At 42.7% G+C, this 17,567-nt stretch overlaps 3 protein-coding genes across 4 annotated transcripts in view; 1 reads left to right on the forward strand and 2 right to left on the reverse strand.

The window, feature by feature from the left end:
- The window catches only part of hycc1 (hyccin PI4KA lipid kinase complex subunit 1), a 17,848-nt gene extending 8,121 nt beyond the window's left edge, over positions 1 to 9,727 (reverse strand). For both annotated transcript variants that reach the window (XM_084031408.1, XM_084031409.1), the window contains exons 1-6: positions 9,553 to 9,727; positions 3,091 to 3,172; positions 2,359 to 2,460; positions 1,852 to 2,031; positions 928 to 1,008; positions 717 to 832 (exon numbers count right to left, since the gene is read on the reverse strand). In XM_084031408.1, the coding sequence (XP_083887534.1) occupies positions 717 to 832; positions 928 to 1,008; positions 1,852 to 2,031; positions 2,359 to 2,460; positions 3,091 to 3,141 (530 nt within the window). In that variant the 5' untranslated portion in view covers positions 3,142 to 3,172; positions 9,553 to 9,727. The remainder of the gene's footprint in view (positions 1 to 716; positions 833 to 927; positions 1,009 to 1,851; positions 2,032 to 2,358; positions 2,461 to 3,090; positions 3,173 to 9,552) is intronic.
- A 401-nt stretch (positions 9,728 to 10,128) lies between these two features.
- LOC311027400 (uncharacterized protein) lies at positions 10,129 to 12,567 on the reverse strand. The gene is made up of 4 exons (XM_084031416.1): positions 12,414 to 12,567; positions 11,898 to 11,976; positions 11,550 to 11,771; positions 10,129 to 11,468 (listed from the first exon to the last, which is right to left on the reverse strand). Exons 1-4 carry the CDS (start codon positions 12,462 to 12,464, stop codon positions 11,080 to 11,082), a joined length of 741 nt encoding a protein of 246 aa, XP_083887542.1. The 5' UTR covers positions 12,465 to 12,567; the 3' UTR covers positions 10,129 to 11,079.
- A 315-nt stretch (positions 12,568 to 12,882) lies between these two features.
- klhl7 (kelch-like family member 7) lies at positions 12,883 to 17,065 on the forward strand (the record flags this gene model as incomplete). Its single annotated transcript, XM_084031406.1, has 12 exons — positions 12,883 to 13,306; positions 13,420 to 13,522; positions 13,855 to 13,948; positions 14,160 to 14,284; positions 14,466 to 14,641; positions 14,903 to 15,077; positions 15,209 to 15,351; positions 15,545 to 15,785; positions 15,955 to 16,156; positions 16,363 to 16,460; positions 16,561 to 16,744; positions 16,900 to 17,065. The coding sequence occupies exons 1-12, from the start codon at positions 13,178 to 13,180 to the stop codon at positions 17,063 to 17,065; spliced, it is 1,836 nt and encodes a 611-aa protein (XP_083887532.1). The 5' UTR covers positions 12,883 to 13,177.
- Positions 17,066 to 17,567: the final 502 nt, after the last annotated feature.

Consider the following 17,567-nt stretch of genomic DNA (forward strand, 5'->3'; position numbering starts at 1 on the left):
TTCTGTTTATTATTCATGGAAATCTGGCATCTACATTACTCACAGTGTAACTCAACTGCCAACTGTTTGGAGATGTGGGTATGTTATGCTAGACGTCTGATAAGATGTCTTCTTTCACATCTCCAGATTTTAAAATTTATGGTTTCAATCAGGTGCCTCACAAAATGCATGTTTCCAAATATGAAGCAAGACCTGTAAATAAACTCTCCAGCATGAAAAATACAGCATGCCCAGGCAAAAACTTCCAACAAGTCCTGCTACGCTGAAGACATTAAGATAAATGTATCTCTGCACAGTCTTAAAAAGCAGCCAGACTTGATTTGTCAAATTCTTCTATATTTTAAATAATCTGTCCAGTTAGTCTGAAACTGTAAAAGAAAACAGAATCGAAAAAAAGTTGAGAACATTCAGTGCAGACGCGTCCTTCAGAATTTGACTGTAGTGTTCATTTCTCAGCAAGATGTTGCAGGGTTCACTTGAAAAGCAACAAAAAAACGACAAAAAAGTGTTGGATTTGGCTACTGAACTCCTGAGAGCTTCTCTGTCAGAATGTTCATCCTCTTCATGTGTGTTTCTATTTTGGTTGTTGTCTGGTTGCTGCCAATTCTAAGGAGGCAGACTGGCAGCCCGCTACCAGGAAAGCCCCTTTTAAAACGTGCACAACCTCAACCTTCTGACACTCCACTCCTGCATAGCAAGTGCACCAAGCCTCTTACCTGTTCTGTGCAGTAAAGGTCTCTCTCTGGAGGTGTGGCCCACTGTACACCACCCTGCTCAGCCCATGATTGGCCAGAGCCCCTTCTGTGAGGGCAATGGAGCCAATGGCTGAAGGCTGGAGGTGCGGAGATGAAGATGACGTTTTTAAACTGAACATTTCTGCAGAAGCAAATGAAAAGCTTTGTGTTTGTGTGTATGGTTGTTTCTCACCTCATGGTACACTGAGGGTTTGGAGAGGGAAGGGACAGTAAAAGATAACACTTTACTTTGTCCATCTTTATCAACTATTTCCTGTGAAAGAGAAAGACAGGAAGACGATGAGAAAATGTTTCTGTGGGCGAGAAAAACAGAGGGTTTTTTTTTTCTTTTGTGGGCCCTATACCTCTAAAGAGTGTGTGCTTATCTTTTTAAGCACAGTCATCTGTTATGTATGATTTTGTGTGTGGGCCTGAGGGTGTCCGTTTCCTAAATCAGTCTGCAAGAGTGTGTGTATGTTTCCTCATTTGTGTGTCTATTGTATGAACCCACATGCACAAACCCTGGGGTTTTGGTGTCCCCTGCAAGCATGTTAATGTCAAATAGATTAATAGGTGCCAGCCAGTGTGTTGAGTGACAGCTGGCCTATTCTATTATTCAGAGAGGAAGTTAGGGGACACTGCACTTTGCTGATAGAACATGATGAGGCAAAATGGATGAAAACAGGACTCAATACACTTTAATAATTACTAGTGCCGACATCTCTGCTTAAGGACATTTAAAAAAGGTGCCACCCACCCATATTGTGTATGAGCAAAGTCACTGTGTTTCAATTCCTCTATTTCTAACCCATATTTCCTGTCCCCTCTGCATGCATAGCTGTCTAACAAGGCAGGAAAATGCATTAAGTAATCTTGAAAACACATGACTCAGTTCCCAGAAATAGTTGAGCGGATAAGCCCCCGATTTCTAGAATTGCGTGATTACACAAACTTGCTATGGATGAAGGACCCTTTGTTCCCCCCCCCCCTCCCGCTAACCTTGCACTTATAACACTGGAAACATTTCATTTGTATTAACAAGAGTGGCTCTCCACCACCGGTTATAAATAAACAAATCAGTTTATCAACACCCCACACGTTTCATCCTCCCTCCTACCAGGTTGTAAATGCCCAGCAGCAGGGCTTCGATGCAGCCGGATGTGTGAGGGTCTCTGGCTGCGCTGACGGACAGGAGGCTCCACAGGAGCTCTGGCAGGAACTGTAGCGTGAAACGCTGCAGCTGTGGCTCACCACTTCGGTAAAACTCAAACAACTGGTGACACACTGGCTCTAGTAGCTGGGGGGAAAAGTCAGAAAAGCACGGAAAAGCAACATGATTATATCCCGACAACAGTCTGTCAGAAGACAGGAACAGTCATGGTAAACACTAGTAATTTTTCTCATTTGGCATCTATGGTTAATCAGTAATGTTGATGGATGATGCAGTGTGTTGGAAAAAAAATAAAAACAACAGGACATGAGAGATTCAGGGGTGCGTAAAGATATAATTAAAGTAGAGGTTAATAACCAAATACTAAAATATATACAGTGATGGTAAGAGGTTGTGTGGTCTGGTTTATCCAACAAATACAGTTCATATAAATAAAAACGTGCATGTCCATACATCGCTGTAGTTCTCTCGGATGACCTTGTAGAGTGCAGGGATGAGGGCACCTTTGTCTTTTAGTGAGGCGGCATATGTGGACACAGCACTGTCAGGAAGGGTCTGAAACACACACAAACAAACAGCTGAAGTTTCATACATTAACTGACTTTAATTTATAAAAATACACAGCATGACAAGTTGGGAAATTATTATTGAATAGCCAACATTTGATGATGTAGCTTAAATATGACACTTAACTGCTTATTGACTCACATCAAGTCCAAGAATATCACTTAAAAAGCAAGAAGCCGGCCCAATATTATGGTTATAAGTGAATGAGACAGAATTTATATCAATATCAACATTGCAATACATTCTGTTTGACATTTTAACAATATCGCGTGTAAAGCCTGCAGATACAGTGGTAGTGTGTAAATCTGGTTGCATTTAGAGGTCACTTTCACTGAGAGAGGATGACAGTGTGTCCTCATTTGTTTACCAGGAAGTTCCCTTCTGCTCCTTTATTATCACACATCACTGAACCTTGACTTTGATAGCAGTCACGTACCGGTGAGTGCTCATGTTTGAGTAGGAGCATGCAATTTTCTGAGAACGAAGCACTTCAGTGTGTTTGTTTATGCGTGTGGAAGAATAATAAGCAGCAGCAGCAGAGAATAAATTGCACAGTAATCAGGGGTATGTGCTTTTAACCTTCTTTTTTTTTGCACAAATGCACAAACAGAGCAGTACCTTAAATTCTGACAGCCATTCCTCCACCACTCCTTGGTCCATAGCCAACATGTTCCCTCATCTGCAGTGGAGTCACCTCTACCTGTGAGAGAAAGAAATACTACGTAAACACACGCTGCATGATAATTGACACACAGCAAATATATAGTGCATTTGCAACATTCACACACACACTGCTCCTTCCATGTTTGCCAGCCTTCTATTATTTGGTATCCAAACAAAAGCAATCTCATACAAACAGAAAGCAATGGCATAGCAGTGAGGAATAGTGACCAAACCAGTACCCTAAAGACACATAACTCTCTCCCCCCCTCTCCTGTTTCCCTCTCCAGACACACACCTCTGCAGCAAGTTCCTAACCAATACTCAACCCAGGCTCTCGATTAAAAAAAGAAAAGAAAATCACCCTCAGAGAGAATCCTGGCTGGATTTATTGCATTTAGATGCTGGCTGAACAGGCTGTTGGAACAGAAAAAGCTGTGGTTAATATCTACTCGTAGTGAAATGAAAGCTTCCCTCCATCTCTGCCTCTGTCCATCTTAACTCTCACAATGCCTGCATCTTAACTTCTCTCTTTCCTCTTCCAGACACTCAGCTTGTATGCATGTACATGATTTCCTATTGAATAATTGTTACCCCATCTTCTCTTACTTACAGGGTTTCTTTTGCCCTCAATCAGTCATTTTAGTTCTCTGTGTTTTAAGCTCGTTTCTATGTGACACTGACTGCTGTGCTGCAGTCACATCAGAAAAAGGGAGACAGCAGATGATAGAAACAGAGAGAGAAAAAGGCAACAGCGACAGAAATATAGCAGGGAAAAAATTCAAAAATATCTATTACAATGTGAGGATGATGATGACGCAGGTGACTATTCTTTTCAGGTTGCCATCCCTACAGCTGCTTACGTAGCATGCCAAATATGTGGTTCTCAAATGTATGTCATGTTATATCATTGTAAACTGAATACCTTAGGCTCTGGGGACTTCTCATAGCCATGTTTCACTTCATCATTTCAATTATATATGAATTGAAATGGAGAGAACGTGATTGATAATTGAAATACATCAGTCAGTCCTGGTCTTTCCAGGAACTTGGGTCACCTTTAAAAACTCTGCACTGTGACTGTCACCATAAGACACAAATGTGTTATGCTGAGGAGGATGCGGCGGTCACAGACTCACTATGCATCCCTGATGGATCATCGGTTGTCTGTGTTCTGAAAGTGTAAGCACAAAGCTAAATTGGCCGCCGAATTCAGAAAACAAATTCCATGTTTGGTATGTCTGGTAACAGCCTGAGAGAAAGAAAGAGGGGGGAAGAAGTCCTTTTATGTGCACACTTGTCCTGCAGCAACATGTGCTCAGATTCAGGCTGAAGATGGCATAATTCCACCTTTTAAAACTCTTCCAGTTCCAACACTTCACTTAGTGACACACAATCTACTATTTAAAAATATAAACATTTCTAGTTTAAAACGTGAAGAAAAGGAAATACAAACAATGAAAGTTAATTGAAAGCGATAACAATAGACCAGAGTACAGATTCAGATTTTCAATCACTGTGACTATCAAAAAAACTTGACATATGCGATGGATGTGTATGTAATGTAAAAAATTGTTTGTGGTAGATTTCATCATTTCCTTTGCCCGTCACTGTTTTTCTCCCTCAGTCCCACAGCTCATCCTCCCACACAGCATCATGTCACTCCCTCCCTGTCTTCCCTACTCCCTAATCTGTCTTTCCTACGTGCAAATACTTTATTTTGTATTATTCTGGTGCTTGGTCGCTCCATGGCAGCCAGGTTTCTATTTATGGACCAATGACAGAAATGACAGGGTGGCGGCAGTGGCTCGTGTAATGGGGAAGGATTATGAAGCAGAATAGCCTCCATTTAGAGAAATGAGTCCTTCTTTCTGAAGGTTCTGTTGTTCCATTCTTTCATGCTGGTGAAGACGACAAGGAGGGCAGCTATAACTAAAGCCAGTATGTGGGTCTTAATGGCAGGCTCACTGAATAACAAAATAAGGGCTGTGATTAGAGTGTGAATGAGTCAGTCTTGTAAGAGGACGGGTTCATCCTACTTTTAACCGGTCAACTCTGTTCACGCTGGCATCAGGGACATCTCATCTGCATCATCTGTATCCAGCACAACTTGAGACTAAAATCTGACTGGCATGACGCCTACCTATGTGGTATATTTGCTTCCTTCCAGAGCAGCAAGCACAGAACAAACTGCAGCGGCACAATAGCAGCAGTAGAGGGGTGGACACTTGGGTAAAACCGGGTAAAAGGGGGGGACGTAGATATAAAGAGTATGAAATGTTGACTGGATTTTGACAATATAAACATAAACAGGTCAACCTTAAAATTATTGAAATCTTGAATTTGAAATATGTTGAATATAATAATAAAAACATTTTAGTGCCAGACAAAAAATTATTTTCACACTATTTATTCTTATCCATCCATCCATTTTCTACCGCTTATCCTGTATTCAGGGTCGCGGGGGGGCTGGAGCCGATTCCCAGCTACTATTTATTCTTATTTGTCTCAAAATAGTAAAAAACCCTCATCATAATTTCCTTAAGTCCAAGATCACATCACCATGTTGTTGTTTTGTTGGACCACAAATCCAAATCAAAAAGACAACAAACACAACAAAGAACATGTAATGACACCCATCTGCCTAAACATGCACTGTACTCACTCATGAAAATGGTGATGATTCATTTTGAAATCATAATCAATCCAATCACAAGAAGATACAGCGCTACAAACACTGCACAATGCCCTGTCTCAAAGACTATAGGCTCTACGGACACTCTGCAGACAGGCACAAGCAACTGGTGGAGGAATATAGCAAATTAATTGCCCTGAGAGGACACTGTAGAGCGTAATTATGTTATTATGCCGACGTTGGTCTCCCGTCTTACCATGGCTAACTGTTAGCCATCTTTGAGTCATTATGGGCTCACAGATCATGACAGAAATCAACATAAGACAGGGAGAGCACACAACAAATGCTGCAGCAGGTGTTGAGCTTCTTCTACGCAGCTCAATCACACTGACTAGAGGAAACACAAATGAATAAACCAGTGTTAAGGGCAAGTGGTCCAGTAGGCTTGACAACAAGTTGCAATCCTAGACTAAGTGATGAAGAAGTGGATGCAGGAGAGGGAGAGAAAGCAGGGCCGCAGGAGGAATAGAGAGGAGATCAATGGCTAAATTAATAGAGAAGGATACATAGACGTATAGAGAGAGGGGTGATAAAAGGAATGTTTGGCAACACAAGGGATGGATTACTCACAAGGAGTGAGACAATAGGATCAATAAAAGAAGAGATCATTAGGTTTCAATCTGTGCTGCCCCAGGCAACCTTAAAGGATCTGAGAAACACACTGAAACACACACCTCCGTGATTTAAAAAGGCTCAAGAAACGTATCTAATCAATGTGTTTACTGTTTAGTTGCTACTCACCAAAGACAGAGAATGTGTCATGCATTGCACAAGTGTGTGTGTGCAAAATGTTTATTCAATTTCTGGTTTGACAAAACCTGTTCCTGTGAGCTAGCTAAAGTTGACAGCCCGTTCCTTCTTAATTTACACCCACGCCTGAGCATTAAACGAGAGACACAGACAAACACACACATGCACAAGGCTGGCAGTCTAAATGAGCTTATTTTCGACTCCTCCTTCTTCCTCCAAAGACTTCTTCCAACACAAACAGGTCTCCTTTGAGTTTACATTCCTAATCCTTGTTGCGAGTGTGCTTGCATGTCCTGACAGAGAAAAGACCTGAGGCGAACAGACCACACATAGTATTTCATCTGGATACACAAAAACCACAGGTAACAGCCAAAACACAGTCTTCCGGCGCTCAGTTGTGAAGTGAGAACATACCTGTCTGGGAAAGCTGGCGGTGTAATGAAGCAGCAAGTAAAAATGAATAAGGGGGACACCCACACACACCCCTCCCTGCTGATTACCTCATTTCCTATTACACATGGACCTATGCTTTGAAACCTTCTTCTTTCAGGAAGTGAGAGGACCAATAGGAATGAAGGCTTTGACAGAGGGAAGAAAGGAAACATAGAGAAAAACTAAGTGGGTGGCTTATTAGAGCGACAGAGCTGCCCCAGCTGCTTTTTCCTGTGGTACAGGACGTAAGCCACACAAACTACTGGTTAGGCTGATATTGACAATGAAACCTGTATTCATAGACCCTCAACAAATTACATCTCCTGGGAGAGGAAGAGTAAGATAAATAAAATAAGATTAAATGAACTAGCTACTGTATTTTCAGCTCATTCAACTATTGTACAGACACACCCAAACCTCGAATAAACCGTTTAACTGCACTAACCAATGCCAGAACCAGGAACTATAGCAAGGCATGGTTACACCCAAAATCCACAAACTAGGTCAGTTGTCAACTGTCAACAAGCTGGGCCGGTGACTTTGTTTTAACTTGAATGTAAGCAAAAGCTCTTAGCAACCTGTTTTGAGGGGCTGTGGAGTGTCCAGTTAAAGGCGGTGGTAGGGTTATACAACAGTAGTCATAAAGGCCAGAGTCTCTAACGCCCAAAGCTCCACCTGAACTCGTGTTCACTCGCCTATTTAGACCTTTTGTCCACTCCTAGGGATGTAGCATTGTGTCATCTTTCTTCAGTTCATACCACATCTTTTCCATGCTGTATGTTGCTATAAGCTTTATTTAGACTATCTTGGTCTGCGGTTGTCCCTGTTGCATCATCGCCTCCCACCTTGCTACCCCCCTTGGTCTTCTTCAATAGCAGGTTGCTTATTGCTTAAAAAGAAGGGGTATCTGCTTTTCTAGTGGTTTTGTTTTTCTTATCACACGCACACACATGCACACACACAAGACATGACAATACAGTCTGTGGTTTGTGCATGTGCTATTTGGTGCTGAGGGAGACAGATCCAGAGATCTGACAAGGGGGATCCTCTTATAGCAACCCATGTTTTTTTTCTGCATTGCCTCTAAACTAGTGTCACGCCTCTTGTCCCTTCAACTCCCCGTCTTGCTGAGCCTAAAGTGAGCCTGAAGAAACTAATGATTGACATCACTGATTTTTCAATTTTAAAGCTCTTTTATCTTCTCTCAATTTGTCTCGTATATTTCACCAATATTTTACTTGTGTATTTAGAATTTGGTACAGAATACAATTTTGCCAGGATATTTCATGAACCTGCAGGCATGGGTGACTCAAACTGTGATGTGGGATGACAACAGAGCCTGTACGATTTTCTTGTTTCAGGACCTGCCGGGCTATTCTGTCAAAAAGCATTACGAGACCTGATACACCAGCAACGACGGATGCCCAACATCTACAAGCATGTGCATACCATGCACGCGCACACACACACACACACTCATGCACATTCTAATGACACCACTCAACAAACCAGTCTATTCCTAAGACAAGCCTCTCCCTAGTGACAAAGGCAAAAACACACATACATACACACGACCATGATGAATTTAGCCGCAGACAGTATTTTATTTAAACAATATCTGACAGACCACCAGAAGCACTGCCCTTGTCAATGACACAGAAATTGTAAAACAAACGTGTATCAACTTTTGACAGCACGTACAGTAATGAAGGACCTCTATCCATACAGCAGGAGTACCGTGGGGTTCTGCGGATTAGCTTCATACTAGTCCCCATCATAAAGGAAATCCCTGAACTGGCTGATCACATGATGGCTATGAGAAAAAATCCTAACATCGCATTATCTAACATACCAGTCTGCAGTGGTTGATGTGCCCCTGCTAAACTGGTGAACACACACACACAAGGACACATGTATTAAAAGGTGCTGGAATACGTTAACACAAACATGGACCAGCGACATAGGTCTCTGTCTGTCTCTCTCTCTGAGGAAGTGTCTCAACAAGGTCCTGACAGACCACACACATAATGCTGTTACTAAACAGGATAAAGTCGAGAGCAAAGTACGTCGCTACGACGACTGTTATTTAATCAACTACAGTAGCAAAATGGGTGCACGCAAAGCTCGTTTGCTTAACATATTGGTAGACCTTCCCATCTTGACTGCCGTTTTATTTCATTTAACCTACCCAATTTAAGTAGTAACTATTGTCCCCAGTCACTGCTAACCAGCTAGTTTCCCCACAATGACAACGGGTAACGTCTTGCGTTTAAACAACGTGAAATTCAGATTTAAAAACACCTGTAATGTTAGCTCAATGGCAAACGTTAGCTTTCCCAGCCAGATAAACAACTGTATTTGGTAACCAGTTATCAGAGACAGACAGAGAATGTAAAGCAATCCTTCGCGGTCACATACACACTCTCCGTCTCGACTTGCTGAATGACTTCGAGCTGTCACCGCGGTTGCTTACAGATTAGCTAGTTAGCTAGCTCGGCTAGGGCGCGACACCAAGTAAACTGGGGAAGTTACGGTTTACTTACGGGCATGCTATCTGTTAATTTCCTGGTATCGCTGTCCTCTATCGTTCCAACACGGCCAGTAACCTGCTATCACTTCGCTACTCCATAAATCTCCTCAATAATTCATCCACATCAGCTCCTTCCATCTTCATTACTTTCTCCACTCAGACTACCTTAGACGAAGCTTCGCGGAGAGACAGGCGTCTGAGCCAATGAGCGAGCAGCATATAATCGAACTGCCGCACCCCCAAACGCAGCATCCAATCACGTTCGAGTCTCGGCTGCATGTTAATAATTTCCACGACCGCGGTAGGTTGTCGCTGTCAGTCACTGCTCTTTGACAGCAGTTATACTTGCTTTTAAGGAATCACATGAATAAGTAATGAATTGACATATGTTTGATTGCATTGTAGGAATAATTGTTTATAGTGCCGCTTTAAAAATTGCAATTTATTGAGCATTGATTAAAATATATACACACATCTTAATTATGAACATAATTAGTTACATGTATACGTATATATGTTTTAACCATTTTGTCACTCTTACATGGAATAAAAGTCATGAAGGACATAATTAATATAGTTTTCCTTTATTAAACGTACATTTTTTATTAAATACTTTCAATGTGCAATTGTTTTATTTCCCAAACATTTTCGCCTGATTTCTCAGGTTTTCCCCCATCACATCATACACTTTATGCCAAATTAATCTCGAAAGTTTATTGCAAAAGCAGGTTTCTAAAAATGCCTCCGTCTGATAAATAATGCATGACGACTTGACAATGACCTCTGCAACAATGGATTTTCCAAAATTAATTATCAAGATGGCATACCATGTGTTTGTTTGCTTTCACATTAATAGCAGATGGAAAGCTGTGGCTTTAATCAGCATATAAATGCATGGGCTTTAGTGGATAATAATAATCAGCAAATCTGCTCTTTCTGAATGTAATAACAAAACACTACCCACATAGTTACAACAAACCTCTGGTCCAATTCCCATTGCAGCTATAGGGGGACTATGTCCTGTCCTCTACTGCATTATAAAAAATGAGAACAATATTTCCTCGTGGTAAGGTTTTTCAATTATGTAAGTGTCTAAACAGGTAGAAAGATTCTCAAAAAATAGAAATACATTTATTATTTAGATATCTGATTCTGGAATTTAAGGAATCTTTATAGTGTGATTTCTAAGACACGGACAAAATCAGACGAACATGAATAGAAGAGCTACTGTTAGAATAGTCAAGTCTGCAATGCCCCCCAATGTTAGCTGGTAAGATTACACCTTAATACTTACACAGACAAAATACTTTTAGTGTAAATGTGAGTCTCTTATATGTATTAAAAGTTTAATAAAACACTTCAAAGGCAGAAATAATCGCAAGTCTATGTTCTGCAATGCTGCAATGGCCGGCAAAGCAGAGTGTATACTTATATGGTAATAAATACATGAATACCACTCTGTGCGTGCATATGTGTGTGAATGCTGTACACATGTATTATAATTGGTGGATTCAAATGAACTATCCCAAATGTGCATGAACTACAGATACGCCCCTGCTATGTGTGCAGCCTCAGTGAGGACTTCCCCGGCCTGTTGTTTGTATCCCAGGGACAACTCCTTCCCCCTACTCACTTCCTTCATGTTCTCTTCCAGGTTCTCATTCAGTCTTCCTTGCTCCTGGTGAGTTACTGCAGCTCCCTTCACTTGCTCAGTCATTTCACCCCTGCTACGGAGCAGCCAGCCAATCAACTCTTGAAGTGTGGTTGCCTTTGAGATGATGGCTTTGGCACTTTCAGAAATGCCTTTCACTTCATCCTTAGCCAATTGCAGATGTGGAGGCAGTGGCCCCTCCTCACTTTTGCCCACAGGAACCACACTGAGGGAGAAGTCGTAGCCCTTCATCTTAAGAGAGACCCTGTACTTGGTCTCTGAAAGTGGGGAGAGATGGAGATTGAAATAGAGAAACAAAGGAAGCTGCCGTCATGGCAGGGGGCTCTTCTTTCACTTACCATGCTCATCTCTGATCATCCCCACACATTCAGCTAAAGCCAGGGAATCATTGTGGTTACAGCCGTAGGTCTGGCGCAGGTTGCTGATATGTCGGATCATGGCCTCATGGCGCTCATGCTGTTCGTTGAAAGTCTCTGCCATGTCAGAAAACCTCTGGTCCAACTCTGGTACACACACTCTCCTCATTACCAGCCTACCGATCCGCTTCACTGTCTGTTCATCTGGGGAGGGGGTAATCACACAACAGGCACACACACGGAGTCACAACCATGAACACTGCATCCATAATTGTATGTGGTAAAGAACAGTTTTGAGAGAAAGACACAAAACATTTAGAGATTATGTACCACTGTGTGGTGGCCGGGTCTGTCTGGCTGATCCAGTTCCATTCAGGTCAGGTGGTCTGGGTTGCAGGAGAGGCTGCCTCTGAAATAGATTAGCAGATTTGTTTTCCTTACATATATAATGGAATTTTAATCACAGAAAGAGACATCAAGCACTAATGAGGCTAGCATTCACCTGGACCTATGTCATGACTTTGTCATAATGTCAGTGCCCCAATCCAGTGTTTCAAATTCAAGTGTCTCATGGTTGATACAGCATTTATAGAGAGCTGTTATACTTCAAGGTTCTAGCATCTCTTACTCTCTACTTTCTGACAGAATATAATAATAGTGGCCTTTTCTTGTCTTGTTAAACACAATGACACAACTCTTTCTGTGACAACTGTAGGCTTTAGCATGATTTAAATACATACATTTTGTTGTTGTTGCAGCGTTCATTCAGTAATCTCACTGAAGCAAAGCCGCGATCACCTGTCTCGCCTGAACGCGACTAGAAAATTATAGTCAATAAAAACATACCTCGTTGGCGGAGTTTTCACTTGAGAAGCAACAGCAGAGAAAACGAACCATTCTTTTTCTGCAGCACTCTGTCTTTCAATGTGTTTTCAGGTCAACTATTTCTAACAATGCATCTCTATTTCCCACATTCCAAAATGACGTCAACGTCATGCGCCCACTGAAATCCGTTTCTTCCTGGTTATGTTTTCTGGATCATCGTACAAAGATGACAGTTGAACCTACAGGTGAGCGGCAGGTAAACACAACCCTGCTGTTGCCATAGATCGTATCAAATTCTCGGCGATAGTACATTTGAAATGATCAACATCTGTTTTGTGTTGTTGCTGCTTCGAATACCAAGTCGTATTCACATAATCTACCGTTTTGACGGATAAATTAGTACATTCCGCGACCCTGCAGGTTAATGAGTAATTTTTCATATCTGTCGGTAGAGGGCGAACGCGAGTACCTTCAACTAAAATAGAAACCGTAGAAGAAGAAAAACAACAACTCTGAGCTGAAGACGAGATCCAGCTAACAATACTCCATGCTAAGTCGATTTATCACTGTTTTACATATCAGAAAGTTTTATATGATTTCCACCCTACGAGTTTTCCAGGAGAAGCTGCCGTCAAACCTCAGTTCATAAAAATCACAAACAGCTGCCGGCTGCGAGCAAGCAAACTGACAGGGACTGAGCGACAACAAAGAGCCTGCAGCTGCACACTGCAGTGGTGCTGAAAGGGTTTTAATTTAACGGGGCAGATTGCATTAATAAGGCTGATATGACAGGAGTGGCCTCTCCAGAGAAGGCGGCCAGCACCAAGAAGAAGAGCGAAAGGAAATGTGCCATCAAAGAGGAGTACAGACAGCTGTCTAGCATCATGGGAGTCATGAACAACCTGAGGAAGCAGGTGTGTGTGTGTGAGATGAAATACAGAAAGAGGACAGTATGTCTGTTTCAGGGCTCGAGGTGAGCATTTACTGTACGTGTTTGTCATTATCATTGATTGTGTGTTTTCTTCAGGGCACTCTTTGTGATGTGACCCTCGTAGTTCAGGGGAAACACTTCCCTGCCCACAGAGTCGTGTTGGCTGCTGCCAGCCACTTCTTCAGCCTGATGTTCACCAGTAAGTACAGACACGCAGTGGTGCAGGGATGAGTCCTGAAACCTGGAAATGTGTTACATTTTTCTTGTCTCGAAGATTTTTAGAAATAATATGATAATATGAATAAAATGTGGCATTAACATATTTTAACATTTCCTCAGTGAATGGTGAATTGTGAGGCTTTTAAGGTGTCTTTATATGTTGGCGGTTGCCAATAAGTGTCAAAATGAGACTACAAAACGTCATCACGCCGACTAGTCCACCTTTATAGCCGTAGTACAGACAGACAGACCGTTGTGTAGTTAATTTTTTTATGCTTCTATTTTCTATGACCTCTCTTTCTGCACCTCCAGCCAGAATGATGGAGTCGATGTCCCATGAGGTGGAGCTCAGGAGCGCCGAGCCTGAGATCATTGAGCTGTTGATTGAATTTATTTACACAGCTCGGTAAGAATCTTGAATCATAACATAGTGGAGAACTCATTTTGAGGCATACGTTGCAACTAAAAAAAAAGGATAAATGAGACTCTGCCATAATCTCTTAGAAAGCTGCTCAACTTGACAACACACAAGACAATTACTCTAATAGTAAAGTGTGTGTGTGTGTGTGTGTGTGTGTGTGTGTGTGTGTGTGTGTGTGTGTGTGTGTGTGTGCCAGGATTTCAGTGAACAGCAGTAACGTCCAGTCGTTGCTGGATGCAGCCAACCAGTACCAGATTGAGCCTGTGAAGAAGATGTGTGTGGAGTTCCTTAAAGGACAAATTGATGCAACAAACTGCCTTGGTAAGCAGAAATACAATCGCCATCTCGGTTGCTTTTACCACACAATTTGCTGAGCCCTTCGAACCTTAATTTATTGCATTGTAGACGTTACACAAATATTTATTCAATATATAATTTGGATATAGGTTGTCATGTCATGTAACTCGTTAGATTGAAGGATCCGTGTCTTGTCCTCCTGCAGGCATTTCCTCCCTGGCAGACTGTATGGACTGTCCCGAGCTGAAGGCAGCAGCAGAGGACTTCGTCGAGCTTCACTTCACTGAAGTCTACAAACTGGACGAGTTCCTGCAGCTGGATGTTAAACAACTCACACACCTGCTGCATCAGGACAAACTCACTGTCCGTGCCGAGGCCCAGGTACACGCTCTTTTAATATATGTTTGGTTTCTGTTGTGCTACCATTTATTTAGAATACACTCAAGAAAAAAAAGTCTGTGATGTTCATAGAAACTAACTGTTGGTGCCTAAATTTGGGGATTTAGAAAAAAAGAATTAGCCCCTAATTAATTGCAAATAATTAGTATTTCTCTTAACAACTTGGATTCCCAAAATAAATGTTTATTTCATCACATCAGGACAAATCTGTATGTTCCCCCATGTTGTTGCATTGAATTTCAGATTTATGACGCTGCAGTGCGCTGGCTCAAGTACGATGTGTGTAACAGACAGCAGTACATGGTGGAGGTGTTGGGATGCGTTCGCTTTCCTCTGGTCTCCAAAACCTTTCTCTCTAAGACGGTGCAGGCTGAGCCCCTCATCCAGGACAACCCACAGTGTCTGAAGATGGTCATCAGTGAGTAGGAGGAGAAAAACATACACGCCAACCCACAAACCATATTTGATCTGTGTATAAAACACAAGCCTGTATATAAATTGGCCGCACACAACACGACACAAATAAAACAGCCTGTGTCTTTGTACCAGGTGGGATGCGCTACCACCTGCTGTCCCTGGAGGATCGGGAGGATCTGGGTGAGAGCAGCCGACCACGACGCAAGAAGCACGACTACCGCATCGCTCTGTTTGGAGGCTCCCAGCCGCAGTCCTGTCGCTACTTCAACCCCAAGGTACTGGCTCAAGTCAGGAAATGTTGTAAATATATATATGCTTTTTCAATATTCAATTGTGAAACTTCTGAACTCCAATTTTGGGTTTGAGTTGAAAAATCAGATTCACGAACATAAAAGCTCTAGGTTTTTATAGCAAAGGATTGAAATCATATTAGCCAGTGTTTATGTGTCAGTCTGGCTTCCCATGCAGGACTCCACGTGGACGGACATTCGCTGCCCCTTCGAGAAGCGTCGGGACGCGACGGCCATCTTCTGGGACAACGTCGTCTACATCCTGGGTGGCTCGCAGCTCTTCCCCATCAAGCGCATGGACTGCTACAACGTCCTGAAGGACAGCTGGTACTCTAAGCTGGGTCCGCCCACGCCTCGCGATAGCCTGGCTGCCTGCGCTGCCCAGGGCAAGATCTACACATCTGGGGGGTCGGAAGTGGGTGAGCACAGGGAGGTGGAAGGGGTGAATTTGGCATCTGGCACTGGGGAGGTTTGTGTGTTTGCCAAGTGGGCTGGGGATGGCGGACGTTTAGAATCTTTCATGGGTGAAAGGCATCCCCGTTCTGAAAGCATTTAACCGTGTGATGTACTGTACTTGTGTGTCTGCAGGCAGCTCTGCTCTCGACCTTTTCGAGTGCTATGACACAAGAACGGAGTCTTGGCAGGTCAAAACCAGCATGCTGTTGGCTCGCTGCAGCCACGGCTCGGTGGAGGCCAACGGGCACATATACGTGTGTGGAGGCACGGTGGGCAATAATGTCTCTGGCAGAGTCCTCAACAATTGTGAGGTTTACGACCCCAGCACTCAAAAGTGAGTCACATTAACACACAGTTCAGAACTAAACTATACTATAGGATTATGTGCTTTGAAAAGCTTTCATCAGACCAGGTAAATGGAAATTTCTCCACAAAAGAGCAGGGAGACATGAAGGTCAAACCTGTAGTTTCAAAGGTTTTACCTGACGATAATGTTTCTCAATCCCTTCCTTGTGTCTGTCTCCATCTCTCTGTCCTCAGATGGAGAGAGTTGTGTGGGATGAGAGAGGCTAGGAAGAACCACGGCCTGGTGGTGGTCAACAGCAGGATCTATGCCGTTGGAGGGCAGGGAGCACTGGGTACAAAAATGATACGATTAGAATTGTACTGTAATAATGCTATTGGAAATAGTAGGAATAGCATATGTGACCTCTGTATAATACTGTGTTGTTTCTCTAGGTGGACTGGACTCAGTGGAGTACTACGACATTGCCAGTAATGAGTGGCGTGCTTCAGCGGCGATGCCGTGGCGAGGTGTGACGGTGAAGTGTGCAGCTGTCGGTGAGGTCATCTATGTGCTGGCGGGGTTTCAAGGTGTGGGGCGGCTCGGGCACGTCCTGGAGTACCACACCGATACAGACAGGTCAGTGTGTTGACTAGATACTAACACGTTAATAAATAAACTTAATGCATTCTGTCACCAAGGCACACAGTGAAAAATAAATAATAAGCAGCTAGTGTAAACCCAAAATCTAATTACCTCACAGTGCCTATAAATGAGCTTTCCTCTCCGTTCAGGTGGGTGACTTGCAGCAAGATACGAGCATTTCCCGTCACCAGCTGCCTGATATGCGTGGTCGACACATGCGGCGTCAACGAAGACGAAGACATGGACCTCATAGACTCTCAGCAACACGCTGCAGCCGCCGCCTCTTCATCTGCCTCAACCTCATCATCCTCATAGGACAAGAGGGAAATTCACAGATGCAAAAGCCACTGTGTCAGGAGCTGATTTCCATGAGGCGAGGCCTGACGGCTCCAACTACTGTGAACATTCACGTGTGTATTTGTAGCTGTGCCAGGATTGTTGGTCTTACTGTTAAAGTGCCAGTGGGACACAATCTACACATTTCTGTTATTTTAAGTTTTAAGTTTTACTGAGTGAGGGTTGGTTGGAATCTCAGACTGGTTTAGAAATTAAACTTATCCGTGAATTTTTTATTTGGTTGTGCTGTGTACACATTTGATGACATAAAACTTACTCATTTAAAAAACCTTTAATTCTCTGCCATATGTTGTTACAAGTAAAAACTAGCTGACGGTGATGAAAAAAGCTGTCTATGAGTTTGAAGTATATTTTTTATTATAGAAAGATGAGTAAACTTGAGCACCACATTCATGACTATGAAGGCATCTGCGATACAATAAGATTTCATCAGTTGCTCAATAAGGTGACATTAGCTGCC

The sequence above is a fragment of the Eutrigla gurnardus genome, assembly GCF_963514095.1.
Source record: "Eutrigla gurnardus genome assembly, chromosome: 17".
NCBI lineage: Eukaryota > Metazoa > Chordata > Actinopteri > Perciformes > Triglidae > Eutrigla > Eutrigla gurnardus.

What these genes read in the sequence shown, in the direction of transcription:
- LOC311027400 (XM_084031416.1), bottom strand. Translation starts at nt 12,464, where the DNA reads ATGGTTCGTTTTCTCTGCTGTTGCTTCTCAAGTGAAAACTCCGCCAAC. An exon ending in GTGAAAACTCCGCCAACGAG is followed by an intron (nt 11,977 to 12,413) that starts GTATGTTTTTAT and finishes AATCTATTTCAG; the next exon opens with AGGCAGCCTCTCCTGCAACC. An exon ending in GATGATCAGAGATGAGCATG is followed by an intron (nt 11,469 to 11,549) that starts GTAAGTGAAAGA and finishes CCCCACTTTCAG; the next exon opens with AGACCAAGTACAGGGTCTCT.